At 47.7% G+C, this 22,702-nt stretch overlaps 1 protein-coding gene and 1 non-coding gene across 5 annotated transcripts in view; both read left to right on the forward strand.

Moving 5' to 3' along the window:
- The window catches only part of LOC144109466 (excitatory amino acid transporter 3-like), an 81,917-nt gene that overhangs the window by 22,972 nt on the left and 36,243 nt on the right, over nucleotides 1–22,702 (forward strand). Inside the window, exon 2 of one of the 4 annotated variants that reach the window (XM_077642279.1) lies at nucleotides 20,353–20,619. The exons of 2 other annotated variants lie outside the window; for them this stretch is intronic. In XM_077642279.1, the coding sequence (XP_077498405.1) occupies nucleotides 20,590–20,619 (30 nt within the window). In that variant the 5' untranslated portion in view covers nucleotides 20,353–20,589. Of the gene's footprint in view, nucleotides 1–3,344; nucleotides 3,491–20,352; nucleotides 20,620–22,702 lie in introns of those variants that run through there. One more of the 4 variants, XM_077642278.1, reaches the window with a different exon arrangement.
- Nucleotides 771–844, forward strand: TRNAP-GGG (transfer RNA proline (anticodon GGG)). Its single transcript has one exon. It is a non-coding gene; the product is annotated as a tRNA-Pro (tRNA).

Here is a 22,702-nt window from a genome sequence, read left to right on the forward strand (position 1 = left end):
AAAACTATTTCAGCGATGGACAAAGCGTGGTCGGCGTGTGGTTCCATGTTCGCAGTGAGTTTCTTTCCATATTGCCGCTACCGGTACGCCATACTGGCGCTGTGGACGTAGTAGTACTTGGGGGTTCGTTTCACACCGGACACTATTCCAAGCGCGCCGTTATCGGGGCATGATAAGTGCGTGAGCGAGCGTCTTGTTTGCATGCAGTGCGGGACGAATAACTGCGACGTCCAAGCAGTAAAATTTAGGACGCGTCCTCGAGATCACCGTGGCGTGTCGCCCTGTCTTCAACGCTCGTCACGACTCGACGAAGGAGATGCGGCACGGCAGCGTTCAGAGCGCGAAACGAGCTTCCGTGCGTTACGGGTACTGCGCTGCTCCTAGCACATCGTTCCGCTCATCGCCGACGAAAACGGGTGCAGGAATTCTGCTCGAGGAGAGAGCGTTCACACTAGCGCGCCGCACACCAGGAAACGTTGGCCAAATGTTTAGGGGAATCCCGCAAGGTAAAGCGACTGCTCCAGTGAAGCGGTGGTTCCGGGTTCGAACCCCGTACCAGGACGAATCTTTCTTTAACTGCAAGGTTTCTGAGAAAGCTGCTTAGCTTTCCTTTAGAGCCGTATGGCTGCGCTTGGGTGGATGCTAATGAGTAATTACTCCCTTATTACAAATCTACTCAGACCTTGGGGGATTCCCCTAGAACATTTGTCAACGCTGTTCCCACTTCGAGTTATTGATCAGTTCGCTCTCGCCCTACCGTAAGCTTGCCGTCCCGGTTAGCTCAGTTGGTAGAGCGACTGCTCCGGGGAAGCGGTGGTCCCGGGTTCGAACCCCGGACCAGGACGAATTTTTCTTTATTTATACGAATTCTGTAGCCGTATGGCAGCGATTGAGTGGATGCCAATGAGTAATTACGCCCTTATTATTCACCTGACAACGATGTCACAAATTTTAAGGTGGCCTACGTAGCTGCCTCCTTTCGCACCGTCATGTGGGAGAGTTCAGTGACTGATTGAAAAACGAATGTCTTTGAGACTGTTCTAAAATCTGTTAATATAATGGGGTGCGGGTGGGAAGTTAGCGTCATTTAGACGACATTTAAAGCCAGCAGAACCGATCGAGAGTGTTATAATATAGTGGCCTCGCTCCAGCCATCCACTTGCGACATCTTCGTTAAGCGACAGATGCTTAAGATAACCGATCGTGTGTGGGGACATCAGAGTGGGCTCCTGGGGAAGGGATACGTATACCCGTGGGCACCTCCCCCCCCCCCCCCCTTTTCTAATAGACAAGGGGGAAGGGGGAGCAAGTGTAATCATATTGTTCCCTGCTTACCAGAGGCCAAGAATGGGCGCTATGAAATCTGGTCCCCTCTTTAGGAAGACACGTGCACGCCTACGTAGATGCGGTAAGGAAGTTTGCTGAAATAGAGCGGATGCAGGTGGTACAGAACAGGGTTAAACAGAGATACATTGGAGGGATCTTTGGCCCGAGATGAAGGTGATCCGGATGATGGAGATGATGCCAGCGATGCTTCAGATGCTCCGTGGCTACTAGTGAAGAATGACGGTTAACGCACCCGTACTGGCTACCTCTCGTATGCAAGCACAGTCTTCAACGGGTAATATACCAATGTGTCTTAGAGAATCTCCCAAATGAAATTGGCTTGTAATTGGCTTGTAATTGTAACAGTGGCCAAACGAGAGGACATTATTCTCTTAACGACCAAGAATTGATAAACCTTTGCGCATGTTGGGAGCGACGATTTTCTCCCAACACTGCCCGGAAACTTCCACATACTCCTGTGCTCGAACTGCGTAGTACACTTACTTGTGTTGCGCTGAATTTTTCGGGATTTGTGCGCGAGCAGCCCAATCCAGAGGGCAGACGTGGCACCGCGGGTCCGGGAATCATGACAGCTTGGCGGTCGTCAATGTCTCCGGGACAGCTTTCTGCGCAGTTTATCGCCGTTGATCATTACCTTTCTACAATCGGCCATTTTGGGGGGTGTTAACCCACCACCATCTTGATCGCCCACATTAATTGCGCTGAAGGACATAAACCTGCAGTCGCAATGACTCCCTATTGATCTTGCCTTGCCCCTGTTGGAGCCATATCCTATCCCTGAAATTTTCCTCATAGTATTTTCCAGAACGACTCACTCGGTTACGTTCCCCTTCCGTCGGTATACCCACTTGGTTTCTATAATAGGCCACCGGTTATCAATTATACCCAAGTCTTCTACTTCTTGCTTTAATTAATTATGAACTTTCCTTTATTTTCTAAACCACACTGCTCTAGTTTTGTCTTTCAGTGCAGCGCTTATTCTTTCTATGGCTCACGGTGTCGTCCTGGCGTCAAGCTTTTTCGTCTGCGTCACAGTTTTTCTCCATCACCATCATCATCATCATCGTCGTCGTCGTCGTCGTCATCATCATCAGTCTCAGCATTCATTTTATTTTCGTCCAGGAAATATTTATCTGTAAAACTCTTTGTCCCCCCCCCCCCCCCCCAAATTCTTGGCCAATGCCCCTACGTGGGCGTAGGAAATTGCATGAGGGTAACAACAACCACAACAACAACAACTACGTCCACTGCAGGACAAAGCCCTCTCCCATGCCTCTTCAATTAGCACTGTCCTGTGCCAGCTACGACCACCCTATCCCCGCACATTTCCTAATCTCATCCGCCCACCTAACCTTGTGCCGCCCCCCGCTACGCTTCCCTTATCTTGGTATCCACTCCGTTACCCTTAAGGACCAGCGGTTATCTTGCCTTCGCATTACATGCCGTGCCCAAGCCCATTTTTTCCTCTTGATTTCGACTGGGATGTCATTAACCCGTGTTTTTTCCCTCGCCCACTCTGCCTGCTTCGGTTCTCTTAAAGTTATACCTATCATCCTTTCCCTAGCTCAATTTAAGTCCTCAATTTATGTTGTACCCTTTTCGTTAGCCTCCACGTTTCTGTCCCATAGGCGAGCACCGGTAAGATAAAGCTGTTATATACTTCTCGCTTGAGGGATACTGATAAACTCCCATGTATGATCTGAGAGCCTCGCCTTTTTTCTCCCCTCCGTTGATAAATAGCTCTTCCTGTTGTTTCCTTATTCGCTGGGTCTTTCATTCAGCTGCGCTGTTCTACCCAATAAGCAGATACCCAACCCTCAGTGAGGCAAATCCAAAGCATAGCTTATCGGCACAGTTTTTCTCATATCGTAAACGCCGTCGCACGAGCACTCGTGGCAAGGCCGGCAGACGCGGGCAAACAGTTGCTTTAAGAAGCGGCAACATTCCTTAACCTGCGTCACTCGCCGACGTTGCCAGCAACGAAAGCAGCGACAGCCAAATAAGAGAGACGCGCAGCGATGAACCAACGGCCGAGGGAAACTCAGTTCGGACGGCGACGGAGTTGGCGCCTGACCAAGTGATGAGAGACGGTAGCGGGCCAGCTTACTCACTCTGTGGTACCGTGTGCGGTACGGGAGAAGAGGTGAATTTTTCACTCCCTAGCTTGCTCCATCATGAACTAATCACGCGCGCAACCTGTACACATTTCTTATTGTGTATATAGTTTGTGTATATTACCTCTCCCCCTATCCTTTCTTCCTGTGCGCAACCTGTAATAATAATAATAATAATAATAATAATAATAATAATAATAATAATAATAATAATAATAATAATAAGAATAATAATAATAATAAGAATAATAATAAGAATAATAATAATAATAATAATAATAATAATAATAATAATAATAATAATAATAATAATAATAATAATAATAATAATAATAATAATAATAATAATAATAATAATAATAATAATAATAATAATAATAATAATAATTGGTTTTTGGGGAAAGGAAATGGCGCAGTATCTGTCTCATATAACGTTGGGACACCTGAACCGCGCCGTAAGGGAAGGGATAAGGGTGGGAGTGAAAGAAGAAGGGAAGAATAGGTGCCGTAGTGGAGGGCTCCGGCATAATTTCGACCACCTGGGGATCTTTAACGTGCACTGACATCGCACAGCACACGGGCGCCTTAGCGTTTTTCCTCCATAAAAATGCAGCCGCCGCGGTCGGGTTCGAACCCGGGAACTCCGGATCAGTAGTCGAGCGCCCTAACCTGTACACATTTCTTATTGTGTATATAGTTTGCACATATTACTTCCCCCCCTATCCTTTCTTCCTGTCCCCTCACCTCTTTCATTTAATTTCTCCATTCTGCCTGCTATCCTTTATTTCCGCTGCCCCAGCTTAGGTGCTTCAATATCGATGGCAGGTGCCGGGGCTAGCAAAAATCTTATCCTTCATTTTTATTGTTATTTTAATAAACCACCACTACTACTCACTAGCTGCATTCAGCGCTCAACCAATGCGCGATGTGAAAGTTGGACGCGGTTAATGTTTCTTGTGCTGTCCCAGCTGTGGACGTGGGCTGGAATTCTTTTTGGCGAAGGGCTTGTTGACAGTATAGGCGCTTCACTTCACTTTTTATGCGGTACCTAACGTGGTACCACCGCCATTACTTTTAAGCTCTGCTAGGTTCATGAGTAGCTGTGCTGCTGAAAGGGCTTCTGTAGCGTAATAACCAACCGCACTCCAAGCACGAATACGCCTGTGTGAGAGTAAAAAAAAGGAGTAAGCTGTCCTCTAGAGTAGTTCCGTTTATAAAAAGAAGTCCGCTAGAGGACGCCTTACTTCATTTTCACTCTTTTCTGCTTAGAGTGCACCTGTGATTTCAAGTTGCCATTAGTTTGAGGGCGGCCGGATTTTGACGGGGCCGAAAAGCAATACGTCCGTGTGCTGTGCGATGGCAGTGCACGTTAGAGATCCCCAGGTAGTGGAAAATTAATTCGGAGCCCTCCACTACGGCGTTCGTGAAATTATATGTGCGGCTCTGGAACGTGAAACCCCACACACTAGCTGTGAAGCGGGAAGTTGCACACAGGCGGTCGAAAATAATATGCAAGTAAGTGTGTGGGCATAAAAGATTGGTTTTGTTTGGTTTATAGGGGTTTAACATCCCGAAGCGACTCAGGCTATGAGGGACGCCGTAGTGAAGTGCTCCGGAAATTCCGACCACCTGGGGATCCTTAACGTGCACCGACACCGCACAGTACACGGGCCTCTAGAAATTCGCCTACATCGAAATTCGACCACCGCGGCCGGGATCGAACCCGCGTCTTACGGTCCAGCAGCCGAGCGCCGTGACGACTCAGCCACAGCGGCGGTTACACTTTTTGCAAGGCATGCCCTTCATCTCATGCTTGCCCCGCAAGCGTTCCTTGTGTTTAAGTCCAGCAGCTTGTTCAGCAAATTTTATAGCAGGTTGCAACACTCCCACCGCCACATACTTGCACGTTGTCATCTAGGTTTTTCAATATGTAGCGCTGCAAAATGCGTTCACTAAAATATCCAAGAAACTTAGTGACTGTTAATGGTACATTATTTTTGCGGTTAACCAGAGCTTTACGATTTACTGTTTAAGGTTTACTCTTTACCGCTTTAAGATAAGCAGTTACTCTTGTACCTCAGTTGCGACTTTTACCTAATCAAGAGAGTTGAATTCATATACATAGCTTACGTAACAAACTTAGCAGCCACTTGCAAAGTTTAAGAGAGATTTCAACACCCAACTGAAACGTTCCGCATGAGCCGCTCTTATGGAATTATGGCAACATGGAATCCATATCGTATGAAAAAATATATGCAAATTGATGTGATCTTTATGTAATTTATATATATGATGTCTATAAACTTTTTGTGTATTTTCCATAAAATTTCTATACAGCGGTAATGAAGTTATATGGATTCCGTATGTCTCTATACGGGCTGCCCCTATAGTCTATATAATTGCATACGATTCATATGGAAAAGTTCTGGAATTATGGGACTCGTCATACGGAAAGCAACTTTCCCAAGCCTATATACATTTATATGCAATGAATTCGTAATGAGATACAGCCTCTCTAAGATTAATTTAATTTCCAGTTAACGTATTCATCTTTCAGGAACAAGGTCGCTTTGCGAGTGCTGTTTGCGCAATGACGTATTTTTGCTATTTTTGCTATATCCGGACCGTGAGAAGGAAATAACTGGGAGGATAACAATGAGGGTTCATCTGATCCGCACTGTCAGTCCACAAATAACAACTTACCAGTACATAACAGTTGTATCTTGCCAGTGGTCCCTTATGGGACAAGAACTTGGAGGCGAACAAAAGCGCCTGAAATTAGAGTGGGGACAGCACAGCGAGCTACGGAAAGAAAAATAGGCGCAATTAGAAAATAGGTGTAATGCTAAGAGACAGAACAGAAATACATGCTGAGGCTTTAAAAAGTACCAAAGAAATGTTACGTCAGCCCGCACCACTCTGTGTATAGCACGCTAACGTTAAGATACAGAAAGAGAGCGGAGTGGGAGAGGGAAAAACCGCGACCTAAGCATGCCCTAGTGACAATTAGCAAGAAATGTGCATGGACAGAGAAATGAGCAAGAAATGTGCATGTAATGTAAAGGGAAGATAACTGATGGTCCCTTGAGATAATGGAGTGGATTTCTAGAGAAGCCGAGCGTACCAGGGTTTTTCGGAGAGCCAGATGGGTGGATTAAATTACGATATTTGCAGGGACAAAATGTCGCTGCCGGCACAGGAGAGGGTTAATTAGGAGATAAATAATAAACGCCATTTGTCCCGCAGGTGGGCGTAGTTGGGCTGACGATGATGATGATTATGACTGCGTAATTTTGCTTTCTGTCGTCTAAATTCCGTTTAATGAATGCTGCCTGCGGTTGGTAGAACCTACTGCAAAATTCAATGGTCGATGTTTAACTTTCAATTGAAAGCAAGGGCACTATTTGTTGTTTCAATCTTGATTTTCTAAATGCATTTGCTTGTCGTTGGGTTTTCCTACTTACCGGCAATATAAAACGTGGCCAACAAAATTTCACAATTTACCAGCAATTTGAATGAGCGGCCGGCACTTCTGTCTCACGCAGTTCCCACTGCGGAATCTTGTTCTCATCGGCCTATCACGAGTCCCTTCTAGGACGCCAGAAATCTGTTCATGCCCCACATTAATGATCAGACATTTTATTTTCTTGCAAAAAAATTAAAAAAAAATTGGAAGACGCTTATGATTCGTCTTTAAGAGTGAGACGCGACAGCGTGTCGCAGCGTTGCCGAGGAGTACACGGAACGCCATCGCCCGTTCGGCGCGACGCGTGGCCCGTTGGGCAATTTAAGGAAAGGACGCCCGTCTCACATATCTCGGCGGATACCCGAACCGGGTCGTAAGGGACGGAAAATGAAATGAAAATTGGTTTCAAGGAAAGAAAATGACGCCTGTCTCAACGTTCTCGCTGGACACCCGTACCGCGCCGTAAGGGAAAGAAAAATCGATCGATCATTCATTCATCCATTCAATCAATCAATCAATCAATCAATCAATCAATCAATCAATCAATCAATCAATCAATCAATCGATCGATTCATCTATCAATTATTCCTTAACGCTGTCGCGTTAAAATCCCTTCCCTTACGGCGCGGTTCAGGTGTCCACCGAGATGCGCCATTTTTCGCTCACGGCCAAAGACGCCGACGCCGACGACTCCGGCCTTTCTGCGACAGTAGCTTCTTAACGCTGTCGCGTTAAAAATAAGATTTTGGTTTTTCACTTCGTTTATAGATCCTTGCAATGTGGACTTTATTAAAATGACCAGTAAAACAACATTCTTGGCTATCGGATAGAGTAGGACACGGAGGAGGATCAGTAGCAGTTGAGAAACGTGCACATGTGACGTCGCTTTTCTCTGTTTATTACACACGTCTATCGCGACAGGAGCTCTGAAATCTTGAAGGAGCTCCTCGTGAACTAACACTCTCGCTGTCGAAGATGACGTCACTATAGGCCTAGTAGTTAGCTCAGTAAGTTTTGCAAGTGCTTTATATAAGTATATGTCACACTTTCTGCCTTGCACCACGAAGCACAAAAAATTATTGTAGAGGTAGAGAACCGATAAATACGGTATGTGTAGCCTCGCACAAAAGTTTCTGGACCACGTGTTCGTCAAATGAAGCCGATAGCTCTGCCATTAGCCGGCGGCTGGAGAACACACTTTTGGAGGTGAAAGTCAGAATTTTGCTTTTTCATCTCCACAAATGTGGTCCCCAGCCGCCGGCTAATAGCATAGCTGTCCGCTCCGTTTGAGGAACGCGTGGTCCAGAGACTTTTGTCCTCGACTGTACCTACAGCAAATAACCGGCCGGACGTCAGACTACAAAGGTGCACCTGAAACACCCGCTGAGCGAGCGGATACCGCTGCAATAGCATCATCGCGCGGTTTTTAACTGGCTTATAAAGCAAAACCGCGTTAACAATTTTTTGCAAGGTATCAAAAATGCTGACGTAAGCGACGTGCATCAAGTCTCTGAAGGCTCCGTCTAGCGAAAGAAAGAAAAACGCTGAGATCATCTGGCTGCCAAGAGTACACCGTCGAAAAAAAGCTGACCAAGTCAGTTGAAAAAATAGCTGAGTTGATCCCGCGATTTCTCTGACCACGTAAAACACTGCATAGCATACACAATGTAGACTATGCCGTTACACAGATGTCACTAGTTTCCATTTCAGCTCGAAGCACAAGTCTGAAATCTTCGCAGTATGGGGAACTTGTGCTGAAATTTGCGGTGCCGATTGCAGCGCCGTAACACACTGCCTAGCGAGAAGAGCAAGCAGTTTTGGGTAGTACTCATAGTGTTTTTCCGCGCCACCTTCAGGCGCATATTGACGTGAGCCTCCGCGCTCTGTCGAAGGCGCACGTGCCGTGCGTCAGCTATCTGGGCTACGCCGAGAGAAGCTAGGCAATGAATACTGTCAGCCATACGCGGGTATCTAATCGCGGAGAATGTGTTCCCGCGTTTGCATTGGCCCAAGTGGCCGACAAAAGCAGTTTGGGTCTCCGAATGAAACAACTGCAGTGCCACCTTGGCACCGCAGGTTCCGCATACTTCATACAACAAATTTCCCAACTTCTTTTTGAACTAAGTCGAAGTAAATCAGCTACCGGAGATGGAAAAAACAGGCCGTAAGTTTGCTCATTCCAATAAGCCATCCTTCCCTGTGAAACAACCTAAAGTTCAATAAACCCACTGCTAAGCTCATTTATTTTATGTGCCTAAGAAATTTCAAGATTGCGCTTTCTGCATTCACTACTTCACAGGAAATTGGCCATCTCCCTGACACTTACGTCACAAAGTCAATAACTCGAAAAACCCGCCATAAGCGTAATCAAACCTTGGCTCCCGACTCTGCTCGAACAAACCAATTCAAATATTTCCCACTAACTATCACAGAGTGGAAAATATTACCAGAAATAGTTTTTGAAAATGAAAATTTTGGAAATGCTCTTGCTAACGTTGTTTAATTCTGACTCCATATTCCGGCAATCTGCTATTTGTGACCATTCTCTGTAATTTTGAATTGCACTACTGTTCTTGATGCTATGCATATCAGTTGTTGTTGATTAACTTCGCCCATCCTGCTTGGACCGTATAAGGTCTGCAGTATCGTCTAAATAAAATAAATAAATAAGAGTTGTTATATTGCTTCCAGAGTCTCTGAATTAACCTGATTTGCGAGGGTTCTTTGCATAGTAATAAAATTTTTCTCAATAAACCTACTAGATTCTTTTTACGTTTCTGCACTAGTCAGTAGAGACGTAATGCTTGGCGTTAAGGAATTTCATTGAATACTTTTATTGCTCAGGGATTACAGGCCTAACTATTTAGTATCGGACAAACTGGTCTTGCGAATGCTGTAGCGCAAAATGTAGACGTGCTGCCAGTGACTGCAGCTGAGGAAGAGGAGATCCGACGGTCACCGTGAAAGGCACCTCCGTTTGTTTCGTGATCAAAGTACAATGCTTGCGAAGTGGCTGTTACCGTGTCTTGCGCAGCATAGGTTCACGACAGTGTTGATAACGAATACGACCTTCTGCGGAAACACTGTCACCGTTTATGGCTTCCTTACGTCTCCATTCCTGTGGACAGTGTTGTTTGCCGCGACGACTATAACCGTTATCTCTCCTCACGCCTTTTCTGTTGTTATCTACAAGTGCATGGAAAACCGATGGAATGCCGGTGTCGCATTATTACAGATATTTGGCTCGACTTCTTCCCTCCAACTGGTAGGAACTGGCATTCATTCATTCATTCATTCATTCATTCATTCGCCGCGAAAATAACCATCCAAGAAGCCTTTAGGAATTGGCAAAAACGCCTGCGCAACTTTAAACATTTACCAGAAATGGTTGAATGTGTCAGCAGTAGTAAGTAGTAAGTGTTTAATAAAAATAATAATAAAATGGAAGTTAAAAGATGTTTGCTAACCCCGGCATCTGCCATCACTGCGGCGGCGGCACGTGAGCTGGGGCAGCGGAAATAAAGGATAGCAGGCAGAATGGAGAAGTGAAATGAAAGTGGTGAGGGAATGCGTCAGACGCACTTTCTGTTTTGGTTCTGTATGTTGAGTGCTTTTGCTGGTTTCTTCATTTTTTCCCCTTTTTCTCAGTTTCTACCTTTCTCACTTTCTTTTTCATTCTTTCTATCCTTTCTTTATATCTGTCCTCGTTATTTCCCCTATCTTCCTTCATTTTCTTTTTTCTCTGTTATGTTTTTGTTTTCCTTGCATTCGTTTTTTTTCTTTCTTTTCCCGTTCATTCATTCCTTCGCGCCTTCTTTCTTTCATTCTTTTTGCCTGCCTACCTTTCTGTCTAAAAATTTCTTTAGACAGTCTATAGACTGTCCATAGACTTTTCTCTATAAAGTCTACAAAATCTCTATAGACCAATCCTAGAGAACAGTCTACAAGCAATACAAATCCTGTAGACAGTCTACGGACCATCTGTAGATTTATGGCCGTTGTACACACTTTATAGATTATGAATAGACAAAAGGTAATATCTATAGGAAGGCAATAGAGTCTATGAGAAGTCTATAGACTGTCTACAGACAAATTTTGTAAGAGAGCTGACGCCCTTGCGACACCAACACACGCGGAGGCGTTAGGATTTGTTCCAACGTAACGACGACACAACTCGCTCTAAGCGAGCTGCGCTTTCGCGAGCACGAAATAGGACGGCGCAAGAAGTCCACAGAAATGGAGCCGCAGAAACAACACGACGTTACGACGCTTACTCGCATGCACGGCCTGATCGGCCCTTTCCTTCTTCGTCGAGGTCACACTGGCCGACCTGTTTTGCGACACGTGCGTTAACCAAGACAGACATCGGTTCCTTTTCCCTTTCCGTCTTGCACCGCGGGAGTGCAACACGTGATTCCGCCTTCCGTGACCGCCGCAAAGAGAAGGAACTTCCTGGGGGGAAATTCCTGTGAGCCAACGGTTTCCCCCCGCACTTATCGCGAGGAGACGAGCGCATCACACCTCGTAGATAGCGGAAGTAAACTCCCAAGCTTACTGCGCCTATGGGTAAACAGATTCGAAGAAACACATACACCGTAAGGATAACAAGAGCACGTCGTCACGTACACAAGATACCGGTTTTGCCAGGGGGCGACCCGTCACCAGTGCTTCCGCAATGCGAGGTCAGTGTTTCGATTGCATTGCGCGGGTGCCAAGCCAAGTAATACGCGCGCCAAGCCGAGCGCGTTCCGACACCACTGCGTGGGGTATATGTTCGTGCCTTGGGAAAGGACCCATTGTTCGTTCCCAGTAGTCGCGAAGATGGCCTCGTCCAGTGGCAACCAAAGCACTCATCCTTAGTCACCACTGAAATGTTCGACAGTTCTCGTGCTAGTTCTTTTGTAAAAGGGGCCATGAAACTGCTTTCTTAGGCCTGTACACTATTTCCTTCCATTAGACGCTTTGCCTCTGTACGATGCAAACTTCAAGTCGCGCTGTGACTGTCACACAGTGCAAGACACGACGGATGGCTGGCGAAAACGGGTTCCGGAAAAAAACGTCCCCGGATAACGGGTGTCGCCAAACGTCCCTTAATCTTCCGTGATTTGAGCATCTGCCTCGCGTGCGGGAAGTGCGGGTTCGATCCCCAGTGCCGCCGGGTACCCGCAGGTTTTCTAATGGGCTCGAGCTTTTCCCTGGCCTTTCCCCGCATCTTACCTTACGTGCACTATCGGTACGCAGTGCGCTCTAAATTAGACATTTGTTCCTGCGGGTGCTGTGCTAAACGTAATGGCTGAAGGGGGGATTTAATTGTGGAACGTTACACAAGAGACTAATGCCAGAAGATGCCCGAGAAATACTCTACTGCTCTTATACATGTGTTCCCGGTACCTACAGGCGGGTAAACAGAGCTAAAACATGATAACTTTCAGGCGAACGCCTCCCACTCATCCCCCTGCGATGGAGGAAGCAGGACAAACAATGCAACGTTGTATGCTACAGCGATTCCACCTATCGGCATGGAAGGGACTAAACAACGACCAGATTCCGGGCGTTAAACCCCTCTCTGGTGCTGTGCCAAACGTAATGGCTGTCATCGCTTATCCTGAGGGCTCCCAAACTGAGCGGCAATCAGTGCCACAACCACTTTTAATGTTTTTAGAGAAAACTGGCATTATGGATCAGTGGAAGAGCCACAATCATTTAAATCATTAACTCAGGAACAGGCGGCAAAAAAAAATAACGACAGCGGAAAGGGAGTGGCTGAGGGCAAGTGCGTCTCTGGATGGTTCGTCGCTCCAGTGGTGTCACCAGGGGAAGTGCTTTGTGGTGCGGCTTTTCTTGGCATGACCGGCACTGCATGACCATAGTGGCACTTGGTGTTGTAAAATACCAATAAAGAGGGCAATTTTCTGTTCAGTGGGCTCCCAAAGAATTCTATTTTCTGGTAATTTTTCAACCGGGGACACTTTTGCCCTGTGGGCGCTTCCTCGGGGGACTTTTATCTGGGGACGTATCTTCCGGGGACATTTTTTCCTGCACCCGGCAATAACACAAGAACGGGCATTTGATTCAGCATCAGGGGGCGCTCGTTGTATAAACGGAAAAGTAAGTAATGTTCAAAGAAACGATGATGTTCTTTCGCTGTAGACAAGTGAATTACATGAAAGTAACGAAATCCGGGTGAAAACTACGGATCACCAGCATGACGGATGCTGTCATAAGTGCTGTTCGACGTTTTGGTGGCATTAATGAAGAGAAGATGTACGAATTAATTAAATGAAGAGTGCTCGTCTGCCTGTTATTGATAGAATTTAGCGAGCATCGCAAGCTCCTCTGAATAGACTTTCGCTAGAGGCCTTCAGGTGTAGTTAGGCGTGTTTTGTGCGACTGAAAACTCTTTACTGGCCGCGGAGTCACAGCGGCTAATGGCCACTTAACTGCCTTGTACGAACTCACAATGACAAGACCAGATTGTAGAGAAAGAGAGACTGCTGAAGTGTCCCGCTTAACCCCGCTCACGCGAGCTGATTTGCTGCTTTACTGCTTTGCTAACAAGCTAATTTACTAGTAATGTGAAATATTCCGAAAGTGGTTAGCAGCAAATCGGACAGAGAAATTTTGAGTGGTTTGCCGAAATAATTACTTGGCTGTAATTGGGAAACGATTTGACGAGCGAATTTTAAAAGTTTTATCTTGGGCATAGTAGCAGCGCAAAACACACACACACACACACACACACACACACACACACACACACACACACACACACACACACACACACACACACACACACACACACACACACACACACACACACACACACACACACACACACACACACACACACACACACACACACACACACACACACACACACACACACACACACACACACACACACACACACACAGGCAAAAGACGCTGCTGTGCGTCTGTGCGTGTCTCTCAGTGTCTCGTTCTTCTTCTTTTGTGTGTGTTTTTTTGCGCTGCTACTATTCCTAAGATAAGTAACCAACTCGCCCAAGAACTCGTTTTACTGAATTTGAAAAGGGAGTTATTCGAATACAACTTCACAGCTAAAGTGACGCTTTCTATGCGGAAGTCTTGCATATTTGAGCATCAGGGCAGTACAAGGCTTGAGCAATATGAGAGAGAACGAAGTTTGAGCATTAGTTTATTGATTACTCCATAATTATGCGTGACAAGAACAGCTTTCCTCGGTTGTTGGCGCATAATATCCAAAAGCCATTCTCAAATTTAGCGGAAAAATAACGAGAAATTTTGCAGCTTTCTCCGAAAAGCCTGTTCCTTCTCATATTGCTCAAGACCGCACATGTGATCTTCACTATACAGTTACAAAAGAGAGAAAAAAAGGCAAGAAACATGCATGCTCAGAAAGTGCGCGAACTCTCTCGAAAAGTTTGTCGTATAGCATGGAAAGCTTCCCGGGATTCTCACCGGCTCTTGCCCCGGCTTACCGTTGCGCTTGCGTGAGCGGCACAGCCCAAGCTGCTTTTTTTTTTTTTCAGTGACATGCTTTTCAAGGGCGCGTCAGTGAGCCGTGCCCCGCTTTACGGGATGTCACTTCGGCCGTATACCTTGACCCTGTATGGGACTGGTGGAAACCTAGCCTGCACCTTGCGCGAAGTATTTAAGGATAGTACGCATGCCGCAAAAAAAGGAAAGCCCATAGATACGCTGGCCAACGCAGTTCAGTTAAAAGAGTGCATACATCCAATTTCTGCTTGCGCGTTTTGGCCTTGCCCCGCCGCGGTGGCTCAGTGGTTAGGGCGCTCGACTACTGATCCTGAGTTCCCGAGTTCGAACCCGACCACGGCGGCTGCGTTTTTATGGAGGAAAAACGGTAAGGCGCCCGTGTGCTGTGCGATGTCAGTGCACGTTAAAGATCCCCAGGTGGTCGAAATTATTCCGGAGCCCTCCACTACGGCACCTCTCTCTTCCTTTCTTCTTTCACTCCCTCCTTTATCCCTTCCCTTACGGCGCGGTTCAGGTGTCCAACGATATATGAGACAGATACTGCGCCATTTCCTTTCCCCCAAAAAACCAATTATTATTATTATTATTTTGGCCTTTCATATGATGCGTTTAACATGAGTATACATGGATAACCCCGTGGCTTCCGCTACGACGACTATGTTGTTTATAATTAAATATCTTCTTGATGCTCTTTCAGTTTCTACAGCCGAACGATGGCTGTGATGTCTATAGGGTGTGTTTATGTCACGTCAGACTTGAAGAAACGGCAATATAACCGCTGATAACTAGTTTTAGTTCTTCACAACGCATGAGATAGCCTGCTTCAAAAGCCGGAATGACAACAAACGACGGATCAGCGATTATATTGCACTTTTTGTCATGCCTCATGGGACATAAGGAAGCCTTCGTTCGGTTAATCAAATCGAAACAGCACGGGAAAAGAAATTTAATTATAAATTATTCAGCGGTCGTAGGCGAATAGCGCGTGGTGTTCCACGTATTCTAATGTCTTATATGCATCATTAGACAGAAGACGGTTTATGGGGTTTAACGTCACAAAGCAATTAAGGCTATGCGGGACGCCATAAAGGAGGGCTCCGTATTACTTCGACCACCTGTGGTCCTTTAATGTGCACTGACATCGCACAGTATACGGGCTTCTAGCATTTCGCGTCTATTGAAATGCAACCACTGCAGCCGGGATCGAACCCGCGTCTTTCAGGTCAGCAGCCGAGCGCCATAACCACTGAGCCACCGCGGCGGCCATTAGAGAGAAGAAAACATGCAACTAATGTTCCTTTAAAGCAAGTAGGCCCACGCCATTTATATTCTATGTTGTCCTCCACGGAACCCTGCAACTGGTGGAGGGAACCTATGAAAAACAGGGTCCCAATTTAATCCGGTTCCAGCCCTGCGGTAGTGCCAAAGAAATATTTTCTTTCGTTGTCATCATCTACGTGTAACAAGATGGCGCCTGGGAGAGGTGCCGTGGGAATAGGTACTCGGCGTACCAAGGTCAGTGTGTAATCACTACATCGCTGTTCGCTGGCATCGCGACTGCAGGCGAACTGCGTTACTCCGAGCATTCTAATTCAGCCACGCCTCTCAATAGAACGCGTGCGCATCACGTGGTAGTTGTAGCGCACTTTTCCACTGGTCGCATGGCACAGTAAAAACGCGTACTACTTCGGTTGTTGCACACTTGCGGAGACTCTATTGACCCTACTGACGCTTAATAAACCAGGCGTCTCGACAGTTCGTCCTTGACTGTGCCGACGCCCGCATTGCATTCTACGCAGAAATGTTAATGCTTTCGGGTGACATGCATTGATCTGATGTTGTCTGTTCATATGACGTCACGACTCCCTCCCGGCCCACCCTCCCTCTCCTTACTCTAGCGCTCTGCCATCCTTGTTGGCACTGTTTGGGTGTTTTAGTAGCATGTTCGGAAGGTACAGCGCAAAAAATACAAGTACAGAAGTAGTGTACTACCTGGAGCGATAGCAGGGCCAGGGCAAGACAACTATAGGGTTCTGCTCCAGTGTTATTCCTTCTCCACCTTCGTCGTTGGGGCCGCCGCGGTGGCTGAGTGGTTATGACGCTCTGCTGCTGACCCGAAAGACGCGGGTTCGATCCCGGCCGCGGCGCTCCAATTTCGATGGAGGCGAAATTCTAGAGGCCCGTGTTCTGTGCGACGTCAGTGCACGTTAAAGAACCCCAGGTGGTCGAAACTTCCGGAGCCCTTCACTGCGGCGTCCCTCATAGCCTCAGTCGCTTTGGGACGTTAAACCTCATTAACCCAAACTAAACCAAACCTTCTTCGATGGTTAATTCAGGCACCGCCGCGCCGCCATTATCACCTTGGTCAGCCAGTCGGCGCGGCGGATGATGTTAGAAAAATTGGCGGTGGTTTAGCTCTCGTTAAACCTGGAGTGACGCGATAGCTACAGCTGGCCGAGTGGAACTTGGTCGCGTGACCAACCGCGTGGCGAACCACGTGATCAGCCACGGCGCCGCGCCGCCGGCAGCTGCTCCGCGTCACGTGACCAACCACGTGACAGCGGGGCGGCCCAGCCACAGGGTGGCAGAGCCGCCACAGGGTGGCAGTGCCGCCACCGGCACGGCGCCGCCACGCCGAAGGCTCGGAATACTACCGTAGTGTAGCTATCGCTACAAAACTAGAAACGAATAATAGTTATTGTAAGGACAATCAAGTTTCAATCCCATCTGCTCCGGACTTCCCCCAAGTTTCCCACCTTCGGCGGATTCTAGTTACGCAGAAGCCAGACTCACGGGGACTGACGAGAGCAGAACAGCTATTGTTCTCACTCACTCTTCCACTCATTGATGGGCAAACTTGATGTTTACGACGTGCGCACCATTACTCCCACCTGATAAGCATGCTGCCCTTCCCTGGGGCTCCTGATAACCGCGCAGCCGCTCAGCGCCTTTGTGGATAAAACATATCTTGTCTGCTTCGCTTTTCTCAGTGTGCTGAACAGCCGACCTGGCGGCCTGCATTTGCCAGGAGGGGTGAAATGTCACTTGACCACACTGGGGGTGGCCTTGACACTTTGTCTCGAAGTTCTCGCGGAATCTCGCGCACTTCAAGTTCTCGCAGAGCACTCGCCACAGAAGGACCGGCGTCCAGCGACATGAAAATAAAGGATTGACACGAAAGAACGAAAGTTCTTGCTCTGGAACCACAAAAACTACGTGACCACCGAGCAGTCGCTATCGGATCGCATTGTACGGGCTTGTTTGAAAGTCTTCAAGCTACAACGTTTAACTTCTGGACGTTCACAAAGTAGACTGGATCGCCAGTTGACCAGACACTATTTAAACGAAGAATGTAGCGTTAATAGGCCAAGTAGGTAATGACCCGCATCTTTATCCGCACCCGACTCTCTCCGGATCACGCCATGAGCGCCGCGTGGAACAAGGCATGAAAGAGGAGACATCGACCTCCAAGCTAAAGGCTTCAAGGTTAACAGCTTATGGAAAGGGAGCCGCTAAACACGAAGGATCCAGAGTTCGAGCTACGCAGACTGGGGATCAGCTGCACATTCATTCGTCCTATCATAACTCAGAGACGCGTGGACCCGCCGCTGACTAGGATACTCGATGCTCCTGAGCACAAGCCACGCAATCGTGAGGTGCGTCCGCGCCTGCATTCGGACTATGAACCTCATAACTCATCAAGCCTCCGCATCACGCGAGCGACTTGCGAGGAGCATGCCGGAACGTGAGCAGCCGACCTACCCGCTTCGAAAATAGCATGCTTCAAGCGAGAACATTGGGAGAAGAATGAGAGACTCGACCGAGTCGAGAAGCGGCAAGAACGACCGTCCACACTCTGCAGATCCTCATAGAACCATAGTAAAGTCTTCACAAACGAGTCTGCTTTTAAATCAAGAATCCGGCCTCCTCCTGCTGACAACAGGACGACGCTATAGTAGCGCTGTCCTGCCCTAACGTTTTTTAACGCCATAGCGTTAAGGATGTCTCTCAACGGAACACCCGGCGTTGTCATCGTCAATTGCGGCGTGAGCTAAAAATCCCCTAGAGAAGCAGATGGCCCAGCTGCCACCTAGGTCACGTGACCTCGTGACGCCATGTCACAACCCGCCCATCGGATTGTGAGCGAACTGCACACGGTGGCAGGTTACAGTTAAGTTATTGATTGGAAGAGCAACTTGTTTATTTATTTATTTATTCCCACAATACAGAAGACCTTCATTTGAGTCCAGGCAAGGAGGGCAGAAAACTATTTTCACTCAATACAAGAGCAGCTACATCGTAAAACACAGAACAATAAAATTGTCTAATGTAGTACATATATCTAAAATATTTCACAGTGTGCCTTGTCAAAATCAACAGCCGATATAACACGTAGAGGCAGGGCGTTCCATTTGTCAATCGTTCGAGAAAAAAAAAAGAAAATTTAAAAGCGTTAGTATGCGGGAAGTATGGTGTTAAAGTGTGATTATGATGACGACGAGTTCTACGAGTTTCTGAAAACTGCACATAGGGGACCGGAGAAATGCCTAGTTTTCCATGAATTAGTTGGTGAAGGAGCATGTGTCTCACAAGCGCCACCGGTGGCTGTGTATGATGAAACCTGCCGGGCAGTGGAGCATCGCTTAACCTTTGCACTAATGCTCCAGGAGTGGTATGAGGACTTCCGGCGATCTATAAACGTATAAGCAGATAGTTACGAGTTCCGCGTGTATGGGCATTCACCCACTAACGGTATCGCGTTATACCCTTAAGGCGGCGTTCATTAAGTGCCCCTTTAATTTTATTCGACGTGTTGTTTTAACGCTAAGTTCTTTGTTCATATATTTAGCTTCTGAGACGCACTGTCGAGTTTGCCCGGTTTCCACGAAGCTAGAAAATTTAGAAGAGTTTGAAGAAAAGTCTTGCTACCCCTCCGGAGTGTTCCTGCATCTGACGTACCGTAACTGCCCAACTGGACGGCTCGAAGCCCTTTGGCCTGAAGACTTCTGATCATAGCTCATAGCTCAGACCTTATGGGCAACAGTGTTATTGGGTAGCCACTAGAAAACTTGGGAGCTTTATACGTTACGGCATACCATGACGCCTGTTCCTTTTAGTCCGGAGCAAGTACCAGCTAACTGTTCTACAGGCTGAAACTTTGACAAACAAATTATATGCGAGTTCGGCCATCCCCTTTTTTTAACACCCCCCTCCCTGAAGTGCCCGGCTGTAGTCGGGAACAACTGGAAGCACCAGCTCACCATAATCAAAGAGGCCCAAGAAACGTGCTGTTCCTGTATACCTCTGTATTGACACATTATCAGCGAAGCCAGGTTCCTTCTGCTGTGTTCGAGCTGTAGAATTATGCATAAAAACTTACGCGTTCGTTGCAGGACGTCGTCGCATTCTGCAGCACATACGCCTTGCGCGTGCCCTTCACGGCTTCACGGCCAAAGACGGACGGCATAAAGAAACCGGAGCTCTGCGCGAGCGAGGCGCACTCTTCGTGAAACAATTACAACCGATACGCATGCAGCCTGTCTGCTTCTTTTGTTTATTCTGTTCTCTGCCGCGACTGCAAGCGAACACCGGGGAGATAGTGTTTGCCTCGCCGCTGCATACAACGCATGGAGTGCACGAGCAGACGGCTATGCTTCGCGGAACAGCCCTCTTTCTTTTCACGTGTCTTCGTTCCATTTCGCGGTGCAGATAAGTCGTCTGTTGTTCCAGCGCGACAGGATTCGCCCGTACAGGAGGCGCGGTGTGGAAAGAGCGAGCGAGAGAGAATTATTGCGTAGTGGGACTGTAAATGTCGCACATATGTGTCGCGGGAGCCATGTTGCAAAGCGCCGGCTGCATGCTCCTGACCAAGCTCCTCTCATAGAGTCGCGCTGTACGCGAAGTGCGCATGATGGACCGCGTCAGCCGGGTTTGACAAGCCGGTTTTTACGACGGGGGAAGTGCCCAGCTGATGACCCAGAAGGCCGCTGCCCTCTCCCTCAACGACGGCCCTCCTGTTTTCTTTGTAGTTGGTTTTTCTTTTCGTTGGCGCTTCTCGTCGTTTGTGGCCGAGAGGCGTCGCCAGTGTGGAAGTCTTGAACTGCTCTCATCAGCCTTCACACCTGTCTGTCGACGGATCGGGAGCGCGTTGCGTCGCTAGCGATGGTTGAAGGGCCAGCGGCGATGAGGCTCGTGAGTGTTTTGTTTGGTTTCTTTATTTGTTTTTACTTTTGCTTTCGCGGATTTTTCCGGCCTTTGACTAATTTCTTCATATCAGGCGTTCAAGGAACGATGTAAACTGCCGAGTCAAAGTGACGCATTAGATGTGTTTATTTTTACTAAGAGCAGGCACGTAACCCCCCCCCCCCCCCCCTTCCCATAGGCATGGGCTCTGCCCCCGCCCCCCCTCTCCGTGCTTCGCCCTATAAAAATGCTTCGGGCCCCTCTCGACCAAAATTTCTGGCACGGGCCTGACTGAGATAGTGCCACTCGATTGGTTGATGATTCGCGTCTGTTCACTAGAAAATCGACTCAAGCAGCTCCGCGAATGATGGCTCCAACTTTGCGCGAATTTCTTCGTTTCACAGAAACTGAAACACAAGACCGATCAAATTTCCGAAATCAGCGTTTCAGGTCATTCGCCAGTGTATGCACTGACATTTTAAAGCATGGCCGATTCGTGGAACGTCTGCGTCGTTCACACTTCGAAACAGCCTGACAGACGAAGGTCTTAACGAAATAAATACCTGTAACTGGCGTGTGTATGCGCTCGCGACGAGACACAAATGTGTCGAATCCAGGAACGGTCCAGGCAGAGACAACTGTTGGCGAAACATTGGTAAACTGACTGAGCCTTCCGTCCTGTCCCATGGTCATTTTTAGTGCGCGCATGGCCGCGACCGGGTTTCGAACCCGCGGCGAAGTGAACAGATCAGATTCGCTGGCCACTGCACGAGAACACTATGCTATCGCCGAAGCCGATTACCTCTCTCTCTCGTGCTTAACCGCCGTTCTTTCCCGCTCTGTCTCGCATGTCGTCTTCATCAACTTCCATCCAATCGCAAATGATCCAGAGCACACCGCTACAGCAGCGCCCTCTTAAGTTGCGTTAAGCGCTGGCAAAATTGTATATGCTCCACCACAACGGTAGGCTCACGAAAAGGATACAGCTAAAGCTAAGAATAACGTAGCGAGATACATGGAAATAAAAAAAAATGATAGATGTAACGTTAAGAGACCGAAGCGGGTGGAGTAGGTGAGGGAACAAACGCGTGTTTATGGCATCCTAGTCGTAATCAAATGGAAGAAATGGGCGTGGGCAGGGCATGCACTGCGAAGACAAGATAACCGCTGGTCCTTAAGGGTAACGGAGTGGATTCCAAGAGAAGGCAAGCGTAGCAGGGGGCGGCAGAAGGTTATGTTCGCGGATGAGATTAGGAAGTTTGCAGGCATAGGCTGGGTGCAGCTGGCAAAAAAAAAAAAACGGTTAATTGGAGAGACATGGGTGAGGCTTCTTCCCTGCAGTTTGGCCGCCGCGGTGGCTGAGTGGTTACGGCGCTCGGCTGCTGGCCCGAAAGACGCGGGTTCGATCCCGGCCGCGGCGGTCGAATTTCGAGGGGGGGCGAAATTCTAGAGGCCCGTGTGCTGTGCGATGTCAGTGCACGTTAAAGAACCCCAGGTGGCCGAAATTTCCGGAGCCCTTCACTACGGGCTTTGGGACGTTAAACCCCCATAAACCAAACCTAAACCAATCTTCCCTGCAGTGGACGTAGTCAGGCTGATGATGATGATGACCACTAAGGTCTCCGCTCACCGATTTGGCCGATCTTTGCCTGACCCTGAAACCCTAGCGTCAAACCGAAAAATGAAACGCGCCGTTAGCGCACAATACTTCGCATTTGGCCAAGTAAGCTAAATCGGCTGTAATTTTTTTGTTGTTAAGAAATCGAGCTTCCTTTCACCCTAATTATCGTCAACACGAGCATAAGTTAAACATGCCCCCCCCCCTCCCCCCCCCCCCCCCTGTCCCCGCGCTTAAGCGACAAGCAGAAAAAAAAAATACTACAATAGCAAATCGACGTTCTTATTGCGATCTCAAGGCACGTGTGTACCTCAGCATTCCGTGGCGCTGAATGCCAATTAGTTAGCAAGGTCGAAACACAAGGTATGATTCTCTTGGAAAGCATTTCGTTGATGCGTATCTTGTTGCCGGCTTGTGAGCACTTTTGGTTCGAGAAATGTGCCCAACTATCTATCGGTATGCACTGTGTAGGCT

This window comes from Amblyomma americanum, chromosome 11 (genome assembly GCF_052857255.1).
Source record: "Amblyomma americanum isolate KBUSLIRL-KWMA chromosome 11, ASM5285725v1, whole genome shotgun sequence".
Taxonomy (NCBI): Eukaryota; Metazoa; Arthropoda; class Arachnida; order Ixodida; family Ixodidae; genus Amblyomma; species Amblyomma americanum.